Source organism: Lepus europaeus, chromosome 5 (assembly GCF_033115175.1).
Source record: "Lepus europaeus isolate LE1 chromosome 5, mLepTim1.pri, whole genome shotgun sequence".
NCBI classification, from domain to species: Eukaryota; Metazoa; Chordata; class Mammalia; order Lagomorpha; family Leporidae; genus Lepus; species Lepus europaeus.
Genome location: NC_084831.1, coordinates 119,728,731 through 119,746,499, shown reverse-complemented (window position 1 = coordinate 119,746,499; position 17,769 = coordinate 119,728,731). Strand labels below are relative to the sequence as shown.

Sequence of the window (17,769 nt, the reverse complement as noted above, 5' to 3'; positions counted from 1 at the left end):
CGTGCACTGTTCTAACTCCACTTACTCCAGAAGTTGAGGAAACTGGATGCTCAGGTCCCACCACATGGACTCTCACCTGTTGGCCAGGCTGTAGAGTCCATGGACCCCAAGTTGGAGGGACGGAGAGCCTGCATCTTTACTTTCAGTTAACCAAGTTAGCACTCCTTTTGTCACCAAGAGCCCAGATAAATTAACCAGACTTGCACCTGCACTTTTGTTGCTATTAGTAATTATATTTAATCCAGTTCTTGATCACTAATTAGGCTTAACATTTTGCTAACTATACAATATGACCATGTCAGAAACTAGGCTTATTCTCTTTTGGTTAACTGTAGGTAAGCCAAATTTTATTCCCAGGTATTTTATGCATTTAAAAATATTATTCTGAGCCGAGATCCATTTTCTCAGCTACCAGAATCATTTATGGCATAAAGAATTAGTTGAGCACCCTAAACTTCTTAGAGGCAGAGAGGGATGCAGGCTGGGGGGTGAGGGGGACAGGGAGAGAGCACAAGCATGGTGAGCTGGAGGGACAGGATGCAAATATCCAATCCCATCTTCAGCTTTCCGAGGCACACACAGGCCTGCTGGCATATGCAGCAAGTTCCTACTGCAGAAGAAATCCAATTTAAGACACAGCCAGACTGGGGAGACAGGAATTCAGTATCATAACATACCAGTGCACGCAAGAACATTAGAAAAGTTGGTAATCTGCCATCCAAGTTTTGTTTGGACTCCGACTCAACAGACAATAGAAAGACCAAAGGTTTAAACAGTGGGACCTGGTCAGGGCTCAGTGTAGTGAACCCTCCAGAGTGTACTTTAGGCAACCTCGAATTGTTTGTAAATAGTGTGAAGAGTAATATTACAGTGAGGAGTGAGACCAGTTAAGAGTTCATAAGTATGTTAAGTAAAATAAACCTGAACAAGACAAATATTGTTATGTGCCCATATGGGGAAGAAAAAATTCAATTTGGAGTTCATTCATTTATAAGCACTGAATAATGACATGAGCAAATGTTTCAAAAATACAAGTCTGACATTTTACTGAGAATCAGTAGGTCGGAATGCTCCCTAGAAATATATCCTGAAGAGATCAGGGACTCCCTGGACTGAAGAGGTTGTTGCTGATCTAAAGTGTTTCAGGTCAGAGCAATCACCTGGGTTAAAGTGCAAAGGAGAGGTAAAAGGCATCTGTAAGGTGGCAAAGGATTTACACCTGAGAGGAAGCAGTGACAGCTCAGAAATTGGGGGATTTTATTACTCATGAGCTAGGCAGCCAGAAATTGGAGCAGTCAAGTCCAGTTGGCACTGAAGGTCTCTTCTCTCTGGTGAGAAGCAAAATAATTTCCTAAGAGGCATGAGTTATCAGTACTTCTGTTACTCTGTTGATTACGTTTTAAAATGCCCTAGGTATGTTATTTAATAATTATCTCATTTGGTTACGAACCATGCATAGGACAATGTGCAGATTCCGGAGTCATCAAGCGGTTCATCGGTTCTTACCAGATCCTTTTCTTCACCCTTTTCGCAATGCTGGCATCAACAGCTTTCATCTTTCTAGGTAAGTGTATTTGTCACCATGGACTTCTAAGAACTGCCATCATTTTCTCATAAAACTAAATGACATAGATCTCATCCAATTCGTGATGTACAACCACAATTATTTTCAGCAGCTGAAACCAGATAGCTTCCCTAGCCCCAACCACCTGGAAGATTCAAGGTCCTCAACTTACTAGCAAGAAACTATCAACCTCAGGAAGAGCCATCACTGCTAACCTGAAGCGAACAGCACCTCCAAAATCACAGCTGGTTCTATACAGCACAGCACTATCACCAGCCCCTGTATTTTCCCTCAATCTTCTCAAAAACTGGCAAAAATACCTCTAAAACGGGTTAAACTGGGTTAAGTCAAAATTCCCCATGCTCATGTATTACTATTACAGCTGTTGGGATGGGCATCAAGCCCAGCATTTAAAACAACCACGGCCTTCATCAGAGCACCTGGGCTCCACACCTGACCCTGCCCAGTCCATGTCAAATATTAGGGGGAAAAAATCAGCAGATGAGAGCAGGCTCCGCCTCGCAGACACAAATTACAGCTCTCCCTGGGTCTCCAGGATCTTCTCCACAACAGAATCCAGATGCTCAAGTCCCTTCCAGAAAACCGTGTATTTACACAGAACCTGCACACAATCTTGCATGTTCTTTAAATCATCTCTAGGCTACTCGTAACAGCTAGCACTGCAGTAAAGAAGCAGTTACACTAGTGTTCAGGAACCAGAGGACATGTCTGTGCGTGGTCAGTATGGTGCCCCGATACTCTCCACCTGCTGCTGACTGAATCCACATCTAAAACCCACATACAGAGGACTCCTTACTCTGAAGCACTACTTTCTATGCCGATTTTGCTCTGCAAAGCCTTCCTCCAACAGAAGTCAGGCCTTTGGTGACAGCTCCCTGGTCCTCTTTCCAGCATACAACGCCTTCCTGAACAAGCTGCAGACTGTTCCAGTGGTTTACGTGCCCACTCTAGGAACACCACAGCCAGGTAAACTGCTGTCCTCATCTCTGAAAGCTGATATGAGCGTTTCATTTACTCCACCTGTCATCTCCTTTCCCCTCTGACTTCTAGGTTCCTACGTTTCTACCTGCCCTCCTCCTCCCTTCACCAATCAACGACCCCCACTGGCCCAGAGTCGGCTGCAGCACTGGTTATGGAGCATAAGGCACTAACCTGTGCTTGGCCAGGACACCCCCCACCCCCGAACTGCCCTTTGCGGCCAGGCCACCCAGCAGCACCACAGCGAGGATCCACACAGGCTGTCAATAAAGGATCCTAGACTGGGTTTGTTATTTTTTTAATTAAAATAGGTGTTTAATTGTGTTATAAATGCTGTCAGTTCTTGATACTAAAAAAACATTTATATAGTATTCCATTGCTTTTTAAAATCATAGTCTCTTAATGAGCGTAGGTGGATAAAAATGTCCCCAATGGATTTTTTTTTTTAAGTACTTGGCCACTTACTTGCCCCAAGAGACTCTAGTATTCCACTCTTCGGTTGTCCCTCAATACTTGAGGCAGCAACTTCCTAGCAGTTAAACAAGACAACAAACAGGATGTATCCAAAATGTGTTTATTGGGAAGGTTCCCACTCATCTTGGTTCAGGGTGCTCTCAGTGCTGCTTCCTCCTGAAGGAACATCCTGGAAGCAGAAAGGGTCAGAGGTTCACTGCCAGCCCGACAACCCGCCTGCCCCACTGCCCCCCGCCCCGCCCCACCAAGCAAGCAGATGCCTGGTGTCCACCGGAAACACGCATCTTCATTCTCCAACTCCTGCAGTGCCTGTGCCACTTAGACCACACTGGCCTGAGCCCACATTAAAGCCCCTTAAGCGCCCATTCATACCGGGCGTGGACAATACTGTTGAGATTAACATATGGCTTCTAGGAAATCTACTTTAACAAAAAGAATCGCACCCTCTGTCCAAGTCAGTCTAAAAATGCTTCTGCTACACGACCACTCTCACCAGAAGGTTCAAACCCCAAACCCAAGGACGTCACTCACCTTCTGTAAGCCTTGCTTTTCCTCCTGTGGGCTGGCAGAGGACAGTGGAGCAGCCAACGCACAAAACTACCGTTTGTGCGTGGCTGAAAACCGTGGTGATTTTATAGCATCCTAGGAAAAAAGAAACTTAAGAATTAGCTTTCTCCCCGAGTTACCCCTACACCTCCCAATCCAGTGTCGTGTTCCCAACACTGAAGTAAGGTGTCTGCAGTGCTCTCGCGGAAGGACCCGTCCGCAGGTTACGACGCTCACGGACAGCGTCAGAAACCAAGAGCCGGAGGCTGCCGGGCCGCTTCGAGGACCCGGCCCGGCGCAGGGCCCCGCCTCACCTGGGCACTTCACGTCCATGAAGTAGGAATTGGGGCTCTGCACCAGGCGCTTCTTCTTGTGTTTCCTCTTCTCCTCTTCGGGAGAGGGATGCAGGAGATCCTTCGCGAGCTAAAGGGGCAGAGGTGCAGGGGTTCAGACCATGGAAACAGCCCCCCGCCGCCCCCGGTGGCTGCGCAGCTGCGCCGCCATCTTATCGCCTCCCCGCTCCGCCAGCGCGGGGCCCGCGGGCCGCTGCGCCCCCGGCACCGCGGCCGGAGGAGGAGCACCCGCCAGGGGCGACGCTGGCGCGAGGGCGGCTCACGGACAGAAGGGCGACACGTCCGCGAAGCCGGGACCCTGGAACTCACAGGCATGTTCGCGTGGGTCGGTCGTCACCGCCGGAAAGGAGCGAAGGCGGAAATCCTGCCCCTTATATACGGCCCCGCGCGGGAAGTGACGCGCGCGCCCCGCGCCGCCATGCTGGGAAGGTCCTGCTCGCCGCGCCTGCCGTGAGGCCGCGGGGCGGCCATGCTTGGAGGGTCCGCGGACCGTCCTGACCCGGGAGTGAAGCCGGCGATCCCGAGGTTGGCTCAGATCTCGGCCAAGAAGTGAAATGCTTCTAAACTGTAGTGCGTGGCGGGGTGGCGGGTGCCGTGTGCCGTGCTCAAGACACCGCTTGGAGAGCCCGCATCTCGTGTCTGAGGGTCCGGTTCCCCTGCAGGCTCGCTCAGCCCCGGTTGCAGCTTCCTGGAAGGCAGCAGGTGGCTCAGGTCCTCCCACAGCGGTGGGAGACCCGGACTGAGGTCCAGGCCCAGGCCCAGCCCTCGCGGGCATTTGGGGAGTGAGCCAGCGGATGGGAGCTCTATGCTTCTCAAATAAGCACACAATGGGGCCGGCGACGCGGCTTAACGGCTAATCCTCCGCCTGCGGCGCCGGCACACCGGGTTCTAGTCCCGGTCGGTGCGCCGGATTCTGTCCCTGGAGTGCAGTGGAGGATGGCCCAAGTGCTTGGGCCCTGCACCCCATGGGAGACCAGGAGAAGCACCTGGCTCCTGCCTTCGGATCAGCGCGGTGCACTGGCCGCAGCGGCCATTGGAGGGTGAACCAACGGCAAAGGAAGACCTTTCTCTCTGTCTCTCTCTCTTACTATCCACTCTGCCTGTCAAAACACACACACACACAATGGTAAGGAATACTGGTAACTGAAAATTAATAAAGAAGTCCCAGGTGTGGCTAGCTCACCATGGTGCTTTCCTCAGCCACCCTGAGCATCAAACTGTAGCACTAATATTTATTTATTTTTTGAAAAGCAGAGAGAGAGAGAGCGGCGTAACGCCCTGGCGGGAAGCTGGGATCTACAGTGGAGCTGCAGGTGGCACTCAGGCACTCTGGTGTGGGTGCCCCAAGCCACGTCTCAGCCAGTGTGCCAGAACCTCCCCCCATTGCGGTTGTTTCAACCCAGACATTTAAAGAAGTCGTTATGTTTTGTCCACCCCAGAATACTACTAGGATTTACTATTGTTAAAATTTATTATGTCTTCTTCCAATATTTTCCCACTGAAGAATATAAAAATAATAAAAAATCAAACACAGGGGGCCGGCGCTGGGGGGTGGTAGGTTAAGCCTCCATTTGTGGTGCCTGCATCCCATATGGGCGCCGGTTCTAGTCCTGGCTGCTCCTCTTCCGATCCAGCTCTCTACTATGGCCTGGGAAAGCAGTAGAAGATGGCCCAAGTCCTTGGGCCCCTGCACCCGTGTGGGAGACCTGGAAGAGGCTCCTGGCTCTTGGCTTCGAATCCTTTCTCTCTGTCTCTCCCTCTCTCTGTCTGTAACTCTTTCAAATAAAATCTTTATACAATTTTTTTTTTTATGGAACACTTCACGAATTTGCGTGTCATCCTTGCACAGGGGCCATGCTAATCTTCTCTGTATCGTTCCAATTTTAGTATATGTGCTGCCAAAGCGAGCACACTTTTTTAAAAAAAATGAAACACAGGCTGACGCCGTGGCTTAACAGGCTAATCCTCCACCTAGTGGTGCCGGCACACCGGGTTCTAGTCCCGGTTGGGGCGCTGGATTCTGTCCCGGTTGCCCCTCTTCCAGGCCAGCTCTCTGCTATGGCCCGGGAGTGCAGTGGAGGATGGCCCAAGTGCTTGGGCCCTGCACCTGCGTGGGAGATCAGAAGTACCTGGCTCCTGGCTTTGGATCAGCGAGATGCGCCGGCCGCAGCGGCCATTGGAGGGTGAACCAACGGCAAAAAGGAAGACCTTTCTCTCTGTCTCTCACTGTCCACTCTGCCTGTCAAAAAAAAGAAAAGAAAGAAAGAAAGAAACACAGGGCTGCTGTTGTGGTGCAGCGGGGGAAGCCGCAGCTTCGATCCCATGTGGAAGTGCCCGGTTAGGGTCCCGCGCCCGCGCCCAAGTCCGGCTTCCTGCTACGGTGCCTGGGAGGCAGCAGCGGATGGCTGCAGTGCGGGAGTCCCTGAACCCATGTGGGAGACCCGGATGCGGCTCCTGCCTCCTGGCTTAAGCCTGGCCCAGCCCTGGCTGTTGTATTTGAGGGCTGACACAGCCAACAGAAGGTCAGTCAATTGATCCATCTCTCTCTCTCTCTCTCTCTCTCTCTCCCTCTCTCTCCCCCTCCCCCGCCCCTTCTCTGCCACCCTGCTTTTCAAAAAACTAAAATAAATAAATAAACATGTATTTGGTACTTACTGACTGCTTTAAATATGTTCATCTACACAGAAACTCTTTGGTTGTTACACATTGTATAGACTTTGATATTGCTGCCCAGAGAAGTTAACTAAATTGTCTAAGATTAAGAGAATATGTTTCAATGCAGCTGAATACATCTTTACATATGTATGTCCACACATACAAATAAATCTGTGAAGGCCTAGAGACACATCTGTATACGTACATTTCCATATGTACACACACGTACTTTTTTGTATCTATGTGACTGTATTTGTGGCAAGTCCCTGGAAATCAAATAGTTCAGTCAAGAGCAGCCAGGGTTGGGAAACCTTTCTTCTTCTTTTTTTTTTTTTTTAAGGGGAAATCATTCATTTATTGTTTAAAGATCGCAAGACAACATCTGAATTTCTGTAGCACAATTTAAATGTTTTACTTTTTTGAAAAGCAGAATAGAATAGAAAAAACAATTAGTTTCCAGTAATATCTATATCTCTATTCAGAATTAAGTCTTCCACAGACATGTCACCTGGAAATAAAAGCCTGTTACAATAAGCAAAGCTTCAACCAGAGCGGCTACTTTTCGTGCCAGGAAAAAGTTCATCCCTATAGGAGGAATGATGTGCTATGTAAGACGGCTGTCAGGTTACAGCCTCGAGGGCATTGGAACTATATCATCCTATTCCACGTTAAGTAATTCGGTGAACTTCGAACATCAGTGTATCTGCAACCATGCTGGCAACCTTTAACTCTCAATCGGGTAAAAATAAATTAAGAAATCCCGTAACTGATGTTTCTTGATTCACATTGTTAATGGGTACACAGTTCATTGAGATGTAATTCTGCCTCGGAATTACATTTGAGGCTTCTTGCTCAGAATTTGGTTAGCAGTAATCATCTTTCAGAAGTTCAAGTTCTTATTCAGTAATTTGTCAGCTAGCATACATTCAGGCAACGGCTGCAACTACAGAATAGGTGCACTGCCTCAGCGCTTTGGAAAGACATAATCTAGAACACTACTAGCAGACAAAAAATTATCTGTGACTGGGTAGGGAAACCTTTCTTCTGCCAAGTGTCACGTGGAGATTTATAGCATCACTAGCAGGTCACACAAAATTATCAACTTAAAAATTAGCCTGCTGGGGGCCAGTGCTGTGGCATGGTAGGTTAAGCCTCGGCCTGTGGCGCCAGCATCCCATATGGACTCCAGTTCAAGTCCCAGCTGCTCCACTTCTGATCCAGCTCCCTGCCGATGGCCTAGGAAAGCAGTGGAAAATGGCTCAAGTGCTTGGGCCTCTACACCCTGTGGGAGACTGGAAAGAAGCTTCTGGCTTCAGATCAGCCCAGCTCTAGCTGTTGTGGCCGTTTGGGGAGTGAACCAGTGAATGGAAGACCTTTCTCTCTGTCTCTCCCTCTCTCTGTAACTCTACCTCTCAAATAAATAAATAAATAAATAAATCTTTAAAAAAAAGAAAGAAGAAAATTAGCCTGCTGTAGGTTTACTGAATTTCTTTTTTTTTTTTTTTAAGATTTATTTTATTTACTTGAAAGGCAAAGTTACACAGAGGCAGAGAGAGAGAGAAAGTTTTCCATATGCTAATTCACTCCCCAAACAGCCAGAGCTGTGCTGATCCGATGCCAGAAGCCAGGAGCATCTTCCGGGTCTCCCACAGGGGTGCAGGGTCCCAAGGGCTTAGGCCATCTTATGCTGCTTTCCCAGGCCATAGCAGAGAGCTGGATCGGAAGTGGGGCAGCCAGGACTCAAACTGGCACCCATATGGGATGCCAGCGCTGCAAGCGGAGGCTTAGCCCACTAGCCACAGCACTGGCGCCAATTTACTGAATTTTTTTATTATTATTATTTTTTTTTTGACAGGCAGAGTGAACAGTGAGAGAGAGAGACAGAGAGAAAGGTCTTCCTTTGCCATTGGTTCACCCTCCAATGGCCGCCGCGGCCGGTGCACTGCACTGATCCGAAGCCAGGAGCCAGGTGCTTATCCTGGTCTCCCATGGGGTGCAGGGCCCAAGCACCTGGGCCATCCTCCACTACACTCCTGGGCCACAGCAGAGAGCTGGCCTGGAAGAGGGGCAACCGGGATAGAATCCGGTGCCCCAACCGGGACTAGAACCTGGTGTGCTGGCGCCGCGGCTCAATAGGCTAATCCTCCTCAATTTACTGAATTTTTTTTTTTTTTTTTTGACAGGCAGAGTGGACAGTGAGAGAGAGACAGAGAGAAAGGTCTTCCTTTTGCCGTTGGTTCACCCTCCAATGGCTGCCGCGGTAGCGCGCTGCGGCCGGCACACCGCGCTGTTCCGATGGCAGGAGCCAGGTGCTTCTCCTGGTCTCCCATGGGGTGCTGGGCCCAAGCACTTGGACCATCCTCCACTGCACTCCCTGGCCACAGCAGAGAGCTGGCCTGGAAGAGGGGCAACCAGGACAGGATCGGTGCCCCGACCGGGACTAGAACCTGGTGTGCCGGCGCCGCAAGGCGGAGGATTAGCCTGTTGAGCCACGGCGCCGGCCTTACTGAATTTTTAATCCCTCCTGAGGTGGCCTTGGCGGGCCAGATGCTCCTCACCCTGGAATGTACATTGAGAAGTCTCCTCAAAGATTTGTGTCCATTTGCATCTCCATGTGTTCACTGCTTGGTCTCCCCAGGATTTCTAATCTTGGCAGCACTGCCTGTACCAGAGAATGAAAATGACCAAAGGGTTCAGATGTCCATTTGTCAGGAGGAACAAAGGTAACCCAAATGTCACTTGGGGGCCTTGTTAATTCCAAGGGGAAGAAGTGTGCGGTCCAGGCAGGGGTGTGCTGGTCGAGTTTTAATAACCAGCTCTCTGGAAGGCAGCCCTGGTTTGTAATCTTTGCTTCTGTCGTGTGAATACATCCCACCATGGCCTAACCACTAAAGGGGCACATGGAACGGAGTTGGCATAGCCGGTAAAGCCGCCGCCTGCAGTGCCGGCATCCCTTATGGACACTGGTTCATGTCTTGGCTGCTCCACTTCCAATCCAGCTCCCTGCTGGATTTCCCTGGGAAAACAGCGGAAGATGGCCCAAGTCCTTGGGCCCCTGTCACCCATGTAGGAGTCCCAGATGAAGCTCCTGACTTTAGCCTGGCCCAAGCCTGGCCTGGCCATTGTGGCCATTTACCGCCCCCCCCCCCATCTCTGACTTTGAAATAAATAACCTCGGGGGAGGGGGAGAGAATGTGCACAGTCTGTTCTCAATGAGTCGACAAAAACCGTCCCAGCTACAAACCACAGGACCTGAAAGACACATGGCCAAGCATGCAAAGATCTGTGGGAAGAGTTTATGAGGGACCAGCGCTGTGGCATAACAGGTAAAGCCACAGCCTGTAGTGCCTTATGGGCGCCGGTTCTAGTCCCAGCTGTCCCACTTCTGATCCAGCTCTCTGCTATGGCCTGGGAAAGCAGCAGAAGATGGCCCAAGTCCTTGGGCCCCTGCACCCGCGTGGGAGACCCAGAAGAAGCTCCTGGCTCCTGGCTTTGGATGGGCACAGCTCCAGCTGTTGTGGCCACCTGGGGAGTGAATTAGCGGATGGAAGTGCGTGCTCTCTCTCTCTCTCTCGCTCTCTCTCTATCTCTGCCTCTGCCTCTCTGTCTTTCAAATAAATAAATAAATATTTTTTTAAAAAAAGTTTCCGAATGCAGAACCCACAAGCAGAATGAACGTGGTACAAACAAGGAGGGTAGAAGACACTGTTGCTTTGAGACTGAGAGCCAAGGGGAGAGTACCATGGGGGAGGCTCCAGCACAGCAGGGTACATGCCACACAAATACAGCACATGCCAAGATCGGGGTAATACATTGCTATGGATGGAAAGTCCAGATGCAGGCAAAATACGTTGAAAAATGATGAGCAGATTTTGATGAGGACGAGCCATGAAAATGTAAGAGTAATTATGACACAGCAGGGAAAGCTGCAGCCTGTGATGCCAGCATCCCATGTGGATGCCAGTTCAAGTCCTGGCTGCTCCACTTCCCATCCAGCTCTCTGCTGTGGCCTGGGAAAGCAGTAGAAGATGGCCCAAGTGCTTGGGCTCCTGCACCCGCGTGGGAGACCTGGCAGAAGCTCCTGGCCCCCGACTTCAGCCTTTCCCAGCCCCCGCTGTTGAGCCATCTGGGGGCAGTGCACCAGCAGAGGGAAGATCTCTCAGTCTCTCTCTCTTTTCCTCTGAAACTCTGCCTTTCAAATAGATAAATAAATCTAAAAAAAAAAAAAAAAAAGGCCAGTGGCTCACTAGGCTAATCCTCTGCCTGTGGCACTGGCACCCCGGGTTCTCGTCCCTGTCGGGGCGTCGGATTCTGTCCCAGTTGCTCCTCTTCCAGTCCAGCTGTCTGCTGTGGCCTGGGAGGGCAGTGGAGGATGGCCCAAGTGCTTGGGCCCTGCACCCGCATGGGAGACCAGGAGGAAGCGCCTGGCTCCTGGCTTTGGATCGGCGCAGCGCGCCAGCCATAGCACCCATTTGGGGGGTGAACCAACAGAAGGAAGACCTTTCTCTATGTCTCTCTCAATGTCTAACACTGTCTGTCAAAAAAAAAAAAAAAAAAAAAAAAAGGACAGGGGAGCACAGTTTTGTCAGAGAGGAGAAATGGGGAAGACTCAGGGGTTGTGACAGGAGAGAGAAGGGAAGAAGGAGACTGAAACATTGTGTCGGGGCCGCCTGTGGCACCGTGGGTTAAAGCCCTGGCCTGAAGCTCCGGCATCCCATATGAGCACCACTTCTAGTCCCAGCTGCTCCTCTTCCAATCCAGCTCTCTGCTATGGCCTAAGAAAGCAGTAGAAGATGGCCCAGGTCCTTGGGACCCTGCACCCATGTGGGAGACCTGGAAGAAGCTCCTGGCTCCTGGCTTTGGATTGGCGCAGCTCGGCCGTTGCACCATCTGGGGAGTGAACCAGTGGATGGAAGACCTCGCTCTCTGTCTCTACCTCTCTCTGTAACTCTATCTTTAAAATAAATAAAATAAATCTTAAAAAAAAAGAAACATTGTGTCTAAGAAGGTATCACATTAAGGTGAACACTGTGAGGAGGGTAAGTGGAGCCAAAGATGCCTTCCCACAGCCAGCACACACCTTCACTGGGGTACGCTGCTAGTGACCCACCACTGAAGAAGCAGGTGTTCTGCCTGGTTTTTTCCAAAGACCAAGATAAACCTTCTTTATAGCCGTGATACGCATGCTCCAGCCTCTCTGTTGCCAAAGCTGCAGAGTCACAGCCTGTTGGTTAAGCAGTCAGGAGGACTAGCCCCAGTAGGACCATGTTAGAAGATCCAGAAGTGTTGTGGCCCCAGGGGGTGAAGCTGTCGCGTCCCATACTGCAGTCCCGCAGATCCAGCTCCCTGCTAATGCACTTGGGAAGGCAGCAGCAGATGGCCCAGGTGGAGACCAGGATGGAGTTCCAGGCCCCTGGCTTCAGCCTGGCCTGGCCCTGGCCGTTGCAAACATTCAAGGAGTGAACCATGTGATGCACGGTATCTATCTCTCCCTCTCGTCTTTCCCTCTGGCTCTGTCACTCTGCATTTCAAACAAATATGTTTTAAAAGTCCATATGAAGAAAGACGTTTTATATCTTCTTGAGCTCCCTGAGCAGAGATCACTCGTTGGGCAGTGTGTGCGCTTGGGGTGTAACGGGGCGATTCTGTGATAATTCGCGTTAATTTCCACTCTGTCCCACCAGGGGGCAGAGTGACTCAACAAATAACCTCCACCTCTGGGCATTCCCGCTTTTTTCAAAGGGAGTTGGGATTCGCAGAATTAAGGGTTTGGAACTGCAGAATTCTAAGACCGCCATCTGCTCAGCCCCTAGGAGGCCGCGAGCTGCCCGGCAAAAGTCCGCCCCCGTCTCTGGTCAGTTCCCGGTGCCTTCCCCACCGTCCATCCTCAGCCTCGGACCCAAAGCCCCGCGGCTCTGGGCGTCGCGGGCACACCCCCTTTCCCTTCACCCCGGCCCCTCTGGCCCCAGAGCGGAAGAGCGAGGCCGAAGGAGGGGAGCAACAGTTGGCCGAAGGCTGCGGGCCGGGCCGGCGGAGGCGCGGGGCGGCCGAGGGGGCGGGGACAGCGCGGCGCCGCCTCCGCCAGCTCCCGGAGCCTGGGCGGACCGCGGGGAAAACTTCCTCCTGGTCCGGCCCGGGGCCGGCGGCTCTGTCTGCCCGCCCACCGGCGCCCCCAGTGTCCGCCATGGCCAAAGCCTACGACCACCTCTTCAAGTTGCTGTTGATCGGGGACTCGGGGGTGGGCAAGACGTGTCTGATCATTCGCTTCGCCGAGGACAGCTTCAACAGCACCTACATCTCCACCATCGGTGAGCCCGCGGGCCGCAGCCTCGTCCTCGGGGGTCCCCAAGCGCCACTCCCTCCACCCCTGCCTCGGGCGCTCCCGCCGATGCGTGGCCGGCTGCTGCCCACGCCCCCGACCCCGGGCTTCCCGCAGCCGCGCTGGCGCGGCTCTGCCCCCACGCTCCTCCGCGCTGGACGCCCGAGACCACTTTCCACAGTGCCTGCGCCCCTCCCGGGAGCCTGTCCCCAGTGCTGCCGGCCACTTCCGTCCACTGAGCGCCACTCCGTCCCCCGGCAGCCCTGCCACCCCTGCCGTGCCGTCACTGCCCGGGCTCCGGGCAGGGGCTTGGGGAGGGTCAGCCCGGCCTGCTGGGCGGGGAGGTGGGGACTTTTGGGGTCTCTGAGTCAGCCTGGTGACTCAGAGGGCTCCAGCGGGCGTGCGGGAGGCGCCCGTGTTCTGCCGGGAAGAACCGGGTCTCCCCAACCCCCTCCATCTGCCCCCCCACCCGGGCCTGGGAAATGAGCCGGGGTGGGGTGGGGGAGTCTCAGGAACACACCGCTGACAAAGGGCAAGAGAAACGCCCCTCTCCCAGCTCAGCCTCGCCCCACACTTCGTTGGCTCGGAGCCTGGCCCACCAGCTCGCTCCCGCAGGCCGGCACCAGGGACCTGACCCCTTCCTCCTTACCCCCGGGGCCAGCAGGGGCCGGGGCGCAGGGGTAAAGAGCCCTCAGGAAACAGGGACGGGAAAGTCCGCTCTGGGGGCGGGGAGAAGCTGAACTGAGAAAGTTGTCAGCGGCAGGATTTTCTCCCCCTTCAGCCCCCACGTCCCCAGATCCAGACACCCCAAGTCCAGAGGGTCAGCTGACCCCACAAATAAAGCTGCCGGCCTCTTCCAACAAGGCTGCTGGGCGGTCGCCTCCCCTGCAGAATTAAGTTCTGGCTCTGCCAGCACACACTTCAACACACACGCGTCCACGTGCACACGCCTCAGCTCGTGCACTCCTACCCGCTAGGAATCGACTTCAAGATCCGCACCGTGGACATAGAGGGGAAGAAGATCAAACTGCAAGTCTGGTGAGAGACTCCCCCCTGGCCATGGCTTCCCCAGGGCCCCTGCGACCCCTGCCCTTCGTGTCCATCCCTCCTGCCTCCCGACCACCTTCAGCGTCCCGCTCTTGCCTCCCTGGCTCCCCAGCATTTTCTGACACCGGCAACAGGTGTCTGTTGAGCTAGTATCTGGAAACAGGCTCCAAAGCAGTTAAACAGCGGCAAGCCGCACCCCCAAGTCCGGTGCCGCAGCCCCAAGTCCGGTGATCTAGAGATCTAGATTCTGGTGGGCCCGGAAAGCAAGCAGGCGTTTACGTGGCCCGAGGCTTGGGAGAAGCACCAGGATGTGACAGCTGAGAGCAGACCGGGACTCAGATCCTGATTCTGCCCCCTGACTCTCCTTGGCCAGCCAGCCTCTCCAGAGCCGTGTCTTCCCCTGTTAAAGAGGACACTAAGGCATGACTCATGTGCATAGGGCCGGTTGGATAGAATAACACACGCACAGCTAGTGAGCCTTACACAGTGCTTGGCACGGAGCTAGCAGTCAACGGGTAAACGGGCAACACCTTGGACGTAGCCTTTAGGATGGGACTTCCCGCATGGGAGTCTCAGGGCTCCAAGCCCAGCTCAGCCCCTGACACCTGCCAGCCCCTGCCCCTGCTTCCTGCTGATGCACACCTGGAAGCAGCAGGTGGTGGTCTGAGTGACTGGTCCCCCCCACCCACATGGGAGCCCCAGGTGGAGCTCCTGGCTCCCCACTCGTCTGGCCCAGCCCTGGATGCTGCAGGCAGTTGGGAGGGTGAATCAGAGGACGGGAGATCTCTGTGTCTTCTCTCTGCCTTTCGCATGAAAAAATAACAAACAAAAACAAAAAGCACACCAAGAGTGCGTGGTCAGACTGGTCAGGGACAAAGCACATCATGTAAGATTCCCGACCTGTCTTCTTGAAGGGAAACAGCACGACAAGCGACATCTGTCATCGCTTCCCCCGCACTGTTCCCTGCGTCCGGCCTTCCAGTCTCCCTGTGTTGCAGAAGCTGGAGTCTTTACTTTTCGCTTTTTGTTTCATTTATCAGAGAGGCAGGGAGACCTTTCATGGCGGGTTCACTCCCCAAATGCCCTCAAGGGGCCAGGGACCAAAGCCAGGAGCTGGGAACTCCATCCGGGGCTCCCATGTGTGGGTGGCAAGAACCCAAGCACCTGAGCCATGGCTGCTGCCTCCCAGCTTGTGCGGTAGCAGGAAGCTGGAATCCGGAGCTCGAGCCAAGGGGGGAAGCCAAGCGCTCTGACATGAGATGCATGGACTCTTAACCACTAGATCAAATGCCCAGCTTGCAAAAGCTAAGTTCTTGGGGGGAGGATTTCTCCTTTCTCCCCTTGGAAAACTCCCGCTTTTATCCCACCCCGTGACACCTGCTTCTTCAGGGACACGGCTGGCCAGGAACGGTTCAAGACGATAACCACTGCCTACTACCGCGGAGCCATGGTACGGAAGCCTGGGTCTGCTCAAGGGCTGGTGACACGAGACAATGCCTGCAGCTTTAGGAGCAGAGGGTGGGGCTGGCGCAGGGACAATGGGGGGCGTGGGGGCGCCACATGGTGGCCCAGTATTTAGAGCCGAGGGGGACCTGCAGGGCACTTAGGCAGTGAGACGCCTAAGCAAGACAATGATGCCATTCCCAGGGCATCATCCTGGTCTACGACATCACAGATGAGAAATCCTTCGAGAACATTCAGAACTGGATGAAAAGCATCAAAGAGGTAGGACTCCCCCGAGGAGGCGGAGGTGGGAGGATTGCGTAGACGCCGCTGGAGGATGAGGGGGCGCTGTAGAGCCGGCAGAACCCCGACTTCGCCTGTGCTGCCCTTTTGCCCCCAGAATGCCTCTGCTGGGGTCGAGCGCCTCCTGCTGGGGAACAAGTGTGACATGGAGGCCAAGAGGAAGGTGCGGAAGGAGCAGGCCACCAAGGTGAGCGCCGGTCGGGGCCTCCTGCGCCTGGGCGGGTATGGACGACTGGAGGACTCGGCTTCCCACCCTTTCCCAACTCCTCCCCACCCCCACACACACTTTACCCACTGCAGCTGGCCCAGGAGCATGGAATCCGGTTCTTCGAGACAAGTGCCAAGTCCAGCGTGAATGTGGACGAGGTGAGCCGCCCCTCCAGGGTTGGGATAGTGCACGGCAGATTCGCCCCCCCACGGTCCGTTCTGCCCACCTCCCCTCCCCCCTGTAGGCTTTCAGCTGCCTGGCCCGGGACATCTTGCTCAAGTCTGGAAGCCGCAGATCGGTGAGTTGGGTCCGCTGCGCCCGGTGCGGCTGCTCGTGTGTTGGGAGCGACAACTGCGGAGCGCTCAGGTTCCCGGCCCGGGTGGGCGACTTCGGCGGCTTCCCGCCCCCCTCACACCCCGCCCCGGCCCTTCTCTCTCGCTCCAGGGAAATGGCAGCAAGCCCCCTGGCACCCAGCTGAAAACCGGCGACAAGCGGAACGCCAGCAAGTGCTCCCTGGGCTGAGGACCGCGCGGGCCTCCCCTCCGCACGCCAGGCAGCCGGACCTGGGGCGCGCGGGCTGAGGGCCTTGGAGGGGTAGGAGGGGTAGGAGGGTAGATGGTAAGGAGAAAGTGGAGAAGGAGAGAGGAAAGGAAGAAGCGAGGGAAATGAGAGGCAGGGAGAAGGGAGGAGCGAGCCTTGAGGAAGTGGCAGAAGGTGAGCAGGGAGGCGGCGAGGGAGGAGGCGGGGAGGCACCACGGCCTCGGGCCCCAGCCCTGCCCTGGGTTTTCAGGCAAACACGAAGGAGTCTGTTACTGGATCAGGGTTCAGGGCCCCGGGAGAGGCTGGCCTGGCGGCAGCCTGAAGTTTCCTCACTCTGCATTAAAGGCCACGTTTGCACAGACGCCCCTGCCTTGCACGCGTTGCTTTATTGTCCGAATTCTCTCTCCAGCCCAGTCCATGCCCCTCGAGTGTGGGTTCCTGTGGCACCGGTCCGGCCCGGCCCCACCCCATCCTCCAGCTGGCCCCTCCGTAGCCGACACAGAGGAGCAGGTGGTAGTGGGTCCTGAGGACCTGCGCATCTTCGCTGCACGTGGGCTCCCGAGGGCGGCGCGGCAGAGCCTCGTCCTGCACAGAGGACCTGTGGCCGGAGAGGGACTCTCACACCGCCAGCCCCCGGGAGGAACAGGAGCTGGCGTTTGCCTGATGCCGGGTGCCCGCTTCTTTCACTGTGCCGCGTGGGCATTTCCGTGTGTGGTGGGCATCACTGTCTGGTTTTCCTCCCTCACGCTTTTCGAATTTTTAGAAATTTTTATTTATTTATTTTCACTTCATTTGAAATACCGAGTTTTTTTTTTTTTTTTAAGATTCATTTATTTATTTGAAAGTCAAAGTTACAGAGAGATCTTCCGTCCGCTGGTTCACTTCCCAGGTGGCTGCGACAGCCAGGAATGTGCAAGCCCAGAGCCAGGAGCCAGGAGCTTCTTCTGGACCTCCCACGTAGGTGCAGGGGCCCAAGCACTTGGGCCATCTGCTGCTGTTTCCCAGGTGCATTGGCAGGGAGCAGGGAGCTGGGATGGAACTGGGACAGCTGGGGGCAGGAACTGGCACTCAGATGGGATGCTGGCATTGCAGGAGGCAGCTTATACCCGTTACGCCACATTGCTGGCCCTGAAAGGTCTTCTGTCTGCTAGCTCACTCCCCAAATGCCTATAATAGCCAGGCCTGGGCTAGGCCACACCCGGGAGCCCAGGAGTCAGTCTGGGTCTCCCACGTAGGCAGCAGGGACCCATCGCCTGCGGCCTCCCAGGCTGCACGTTAGCGGAAAGGCGGATCAGAGGCGGAGCAGCTGGCGCCGTCA

The 17,769-nt window shown here is 54.2% G+C and overlaps 3 protein-coding genes and 1 non-coding gene across 4 annotated transcripts in view; 2 read left to right on the top strand and 2 right to left on the bottom strand.

Moving 5' to 3' along the window:
• The window catches only part of NUP210L (nucleoporin 210 like), a 122,346-nt gene extending 119,480 nt beyond the window's left edge, over positions 1–2,866 (top strand). The window contains exons 38-40 of the mRNA XM_062190152.1: positions 1,460–1,564; positions 2,477–2,551; positions 2,636–2,866. Of these exons, the coding sequence (XP_062046136.1) occupies positions 1,460–1,564; positions 2,477–2,551; positions 2,636–2,736 (281 nt within the window). The 3' untranslated portion in view covers positions 2,737–2,866. The remainder of the gene's footprint in view (positions 1–1,459; positions 1,565–2,476; positions 2,552–2,635) is intronic.
• Positions 2,867–3,116: 250 nt separating this feature from the next.
• RPS27 (ribosomal protein S27) lies at positions 3,117–4,321 on the bottom strand. The gene is made up of 4 exons (XM_062192316.1): positions 4,246–4,321; positions 3,898–4,006; positions 3,569–3,679; positions 3,117–3,206 (listed from the first exon to the last, which is right to left on the bottom strand). The coding sequence occupies exons 1-4, from the start codon at positions 4,249–4,251 to the stop codon at positions 3,178–3,180; spliced, it is 255 nt and encodes an 84-aa protein (XP_062048300.1). The 5' UTR covers positions 4,252–4,321; the 3' UTR covers positions 3,117–3,177.
• Positions 4,322–5,740: 1,419 nt separating this feature from the next.
• Positions 5,741–5,847, bottom strand: LOC133761258 (U6 spliceosomal RNA). Its single transcript, XR_009866059.1, has one exon. It is a non-coding gene; the product is annotated as a U6 spliceosomal RNA (small nuclear RNA).
• A 6,825-nt stretch (positions 5,848–12,672) lies between these two features.
• Positions 12,673–16,812, top strand: RAB13 (RAB13, member RAS oncogene family). The gene is made up of 8 exons (XM_062193636.1): positions 12,673–12,899; positions 13,888–13,948; positions 15,347–15,407; positions 15,605–15,682; positions 15,801–15,890; positions 16,004–16,069; positions 16,156–16,209; positions 16,356–16,812. The coding sequence occupies exons 1-8, from the start codon at positions 12,776–12,778 to the stop codon at positions 16,431–16,433; spliced, it is 612 nt and encodes a 203-aa protein (XP_062049620.1). The 5' UTR covers positions 12,673–12,775; the 3' UTR covers positions 16,434–16,812.
• The last annotated feature ends 957 nt before the right edge of the window (positions 16,813–17,769 follow it).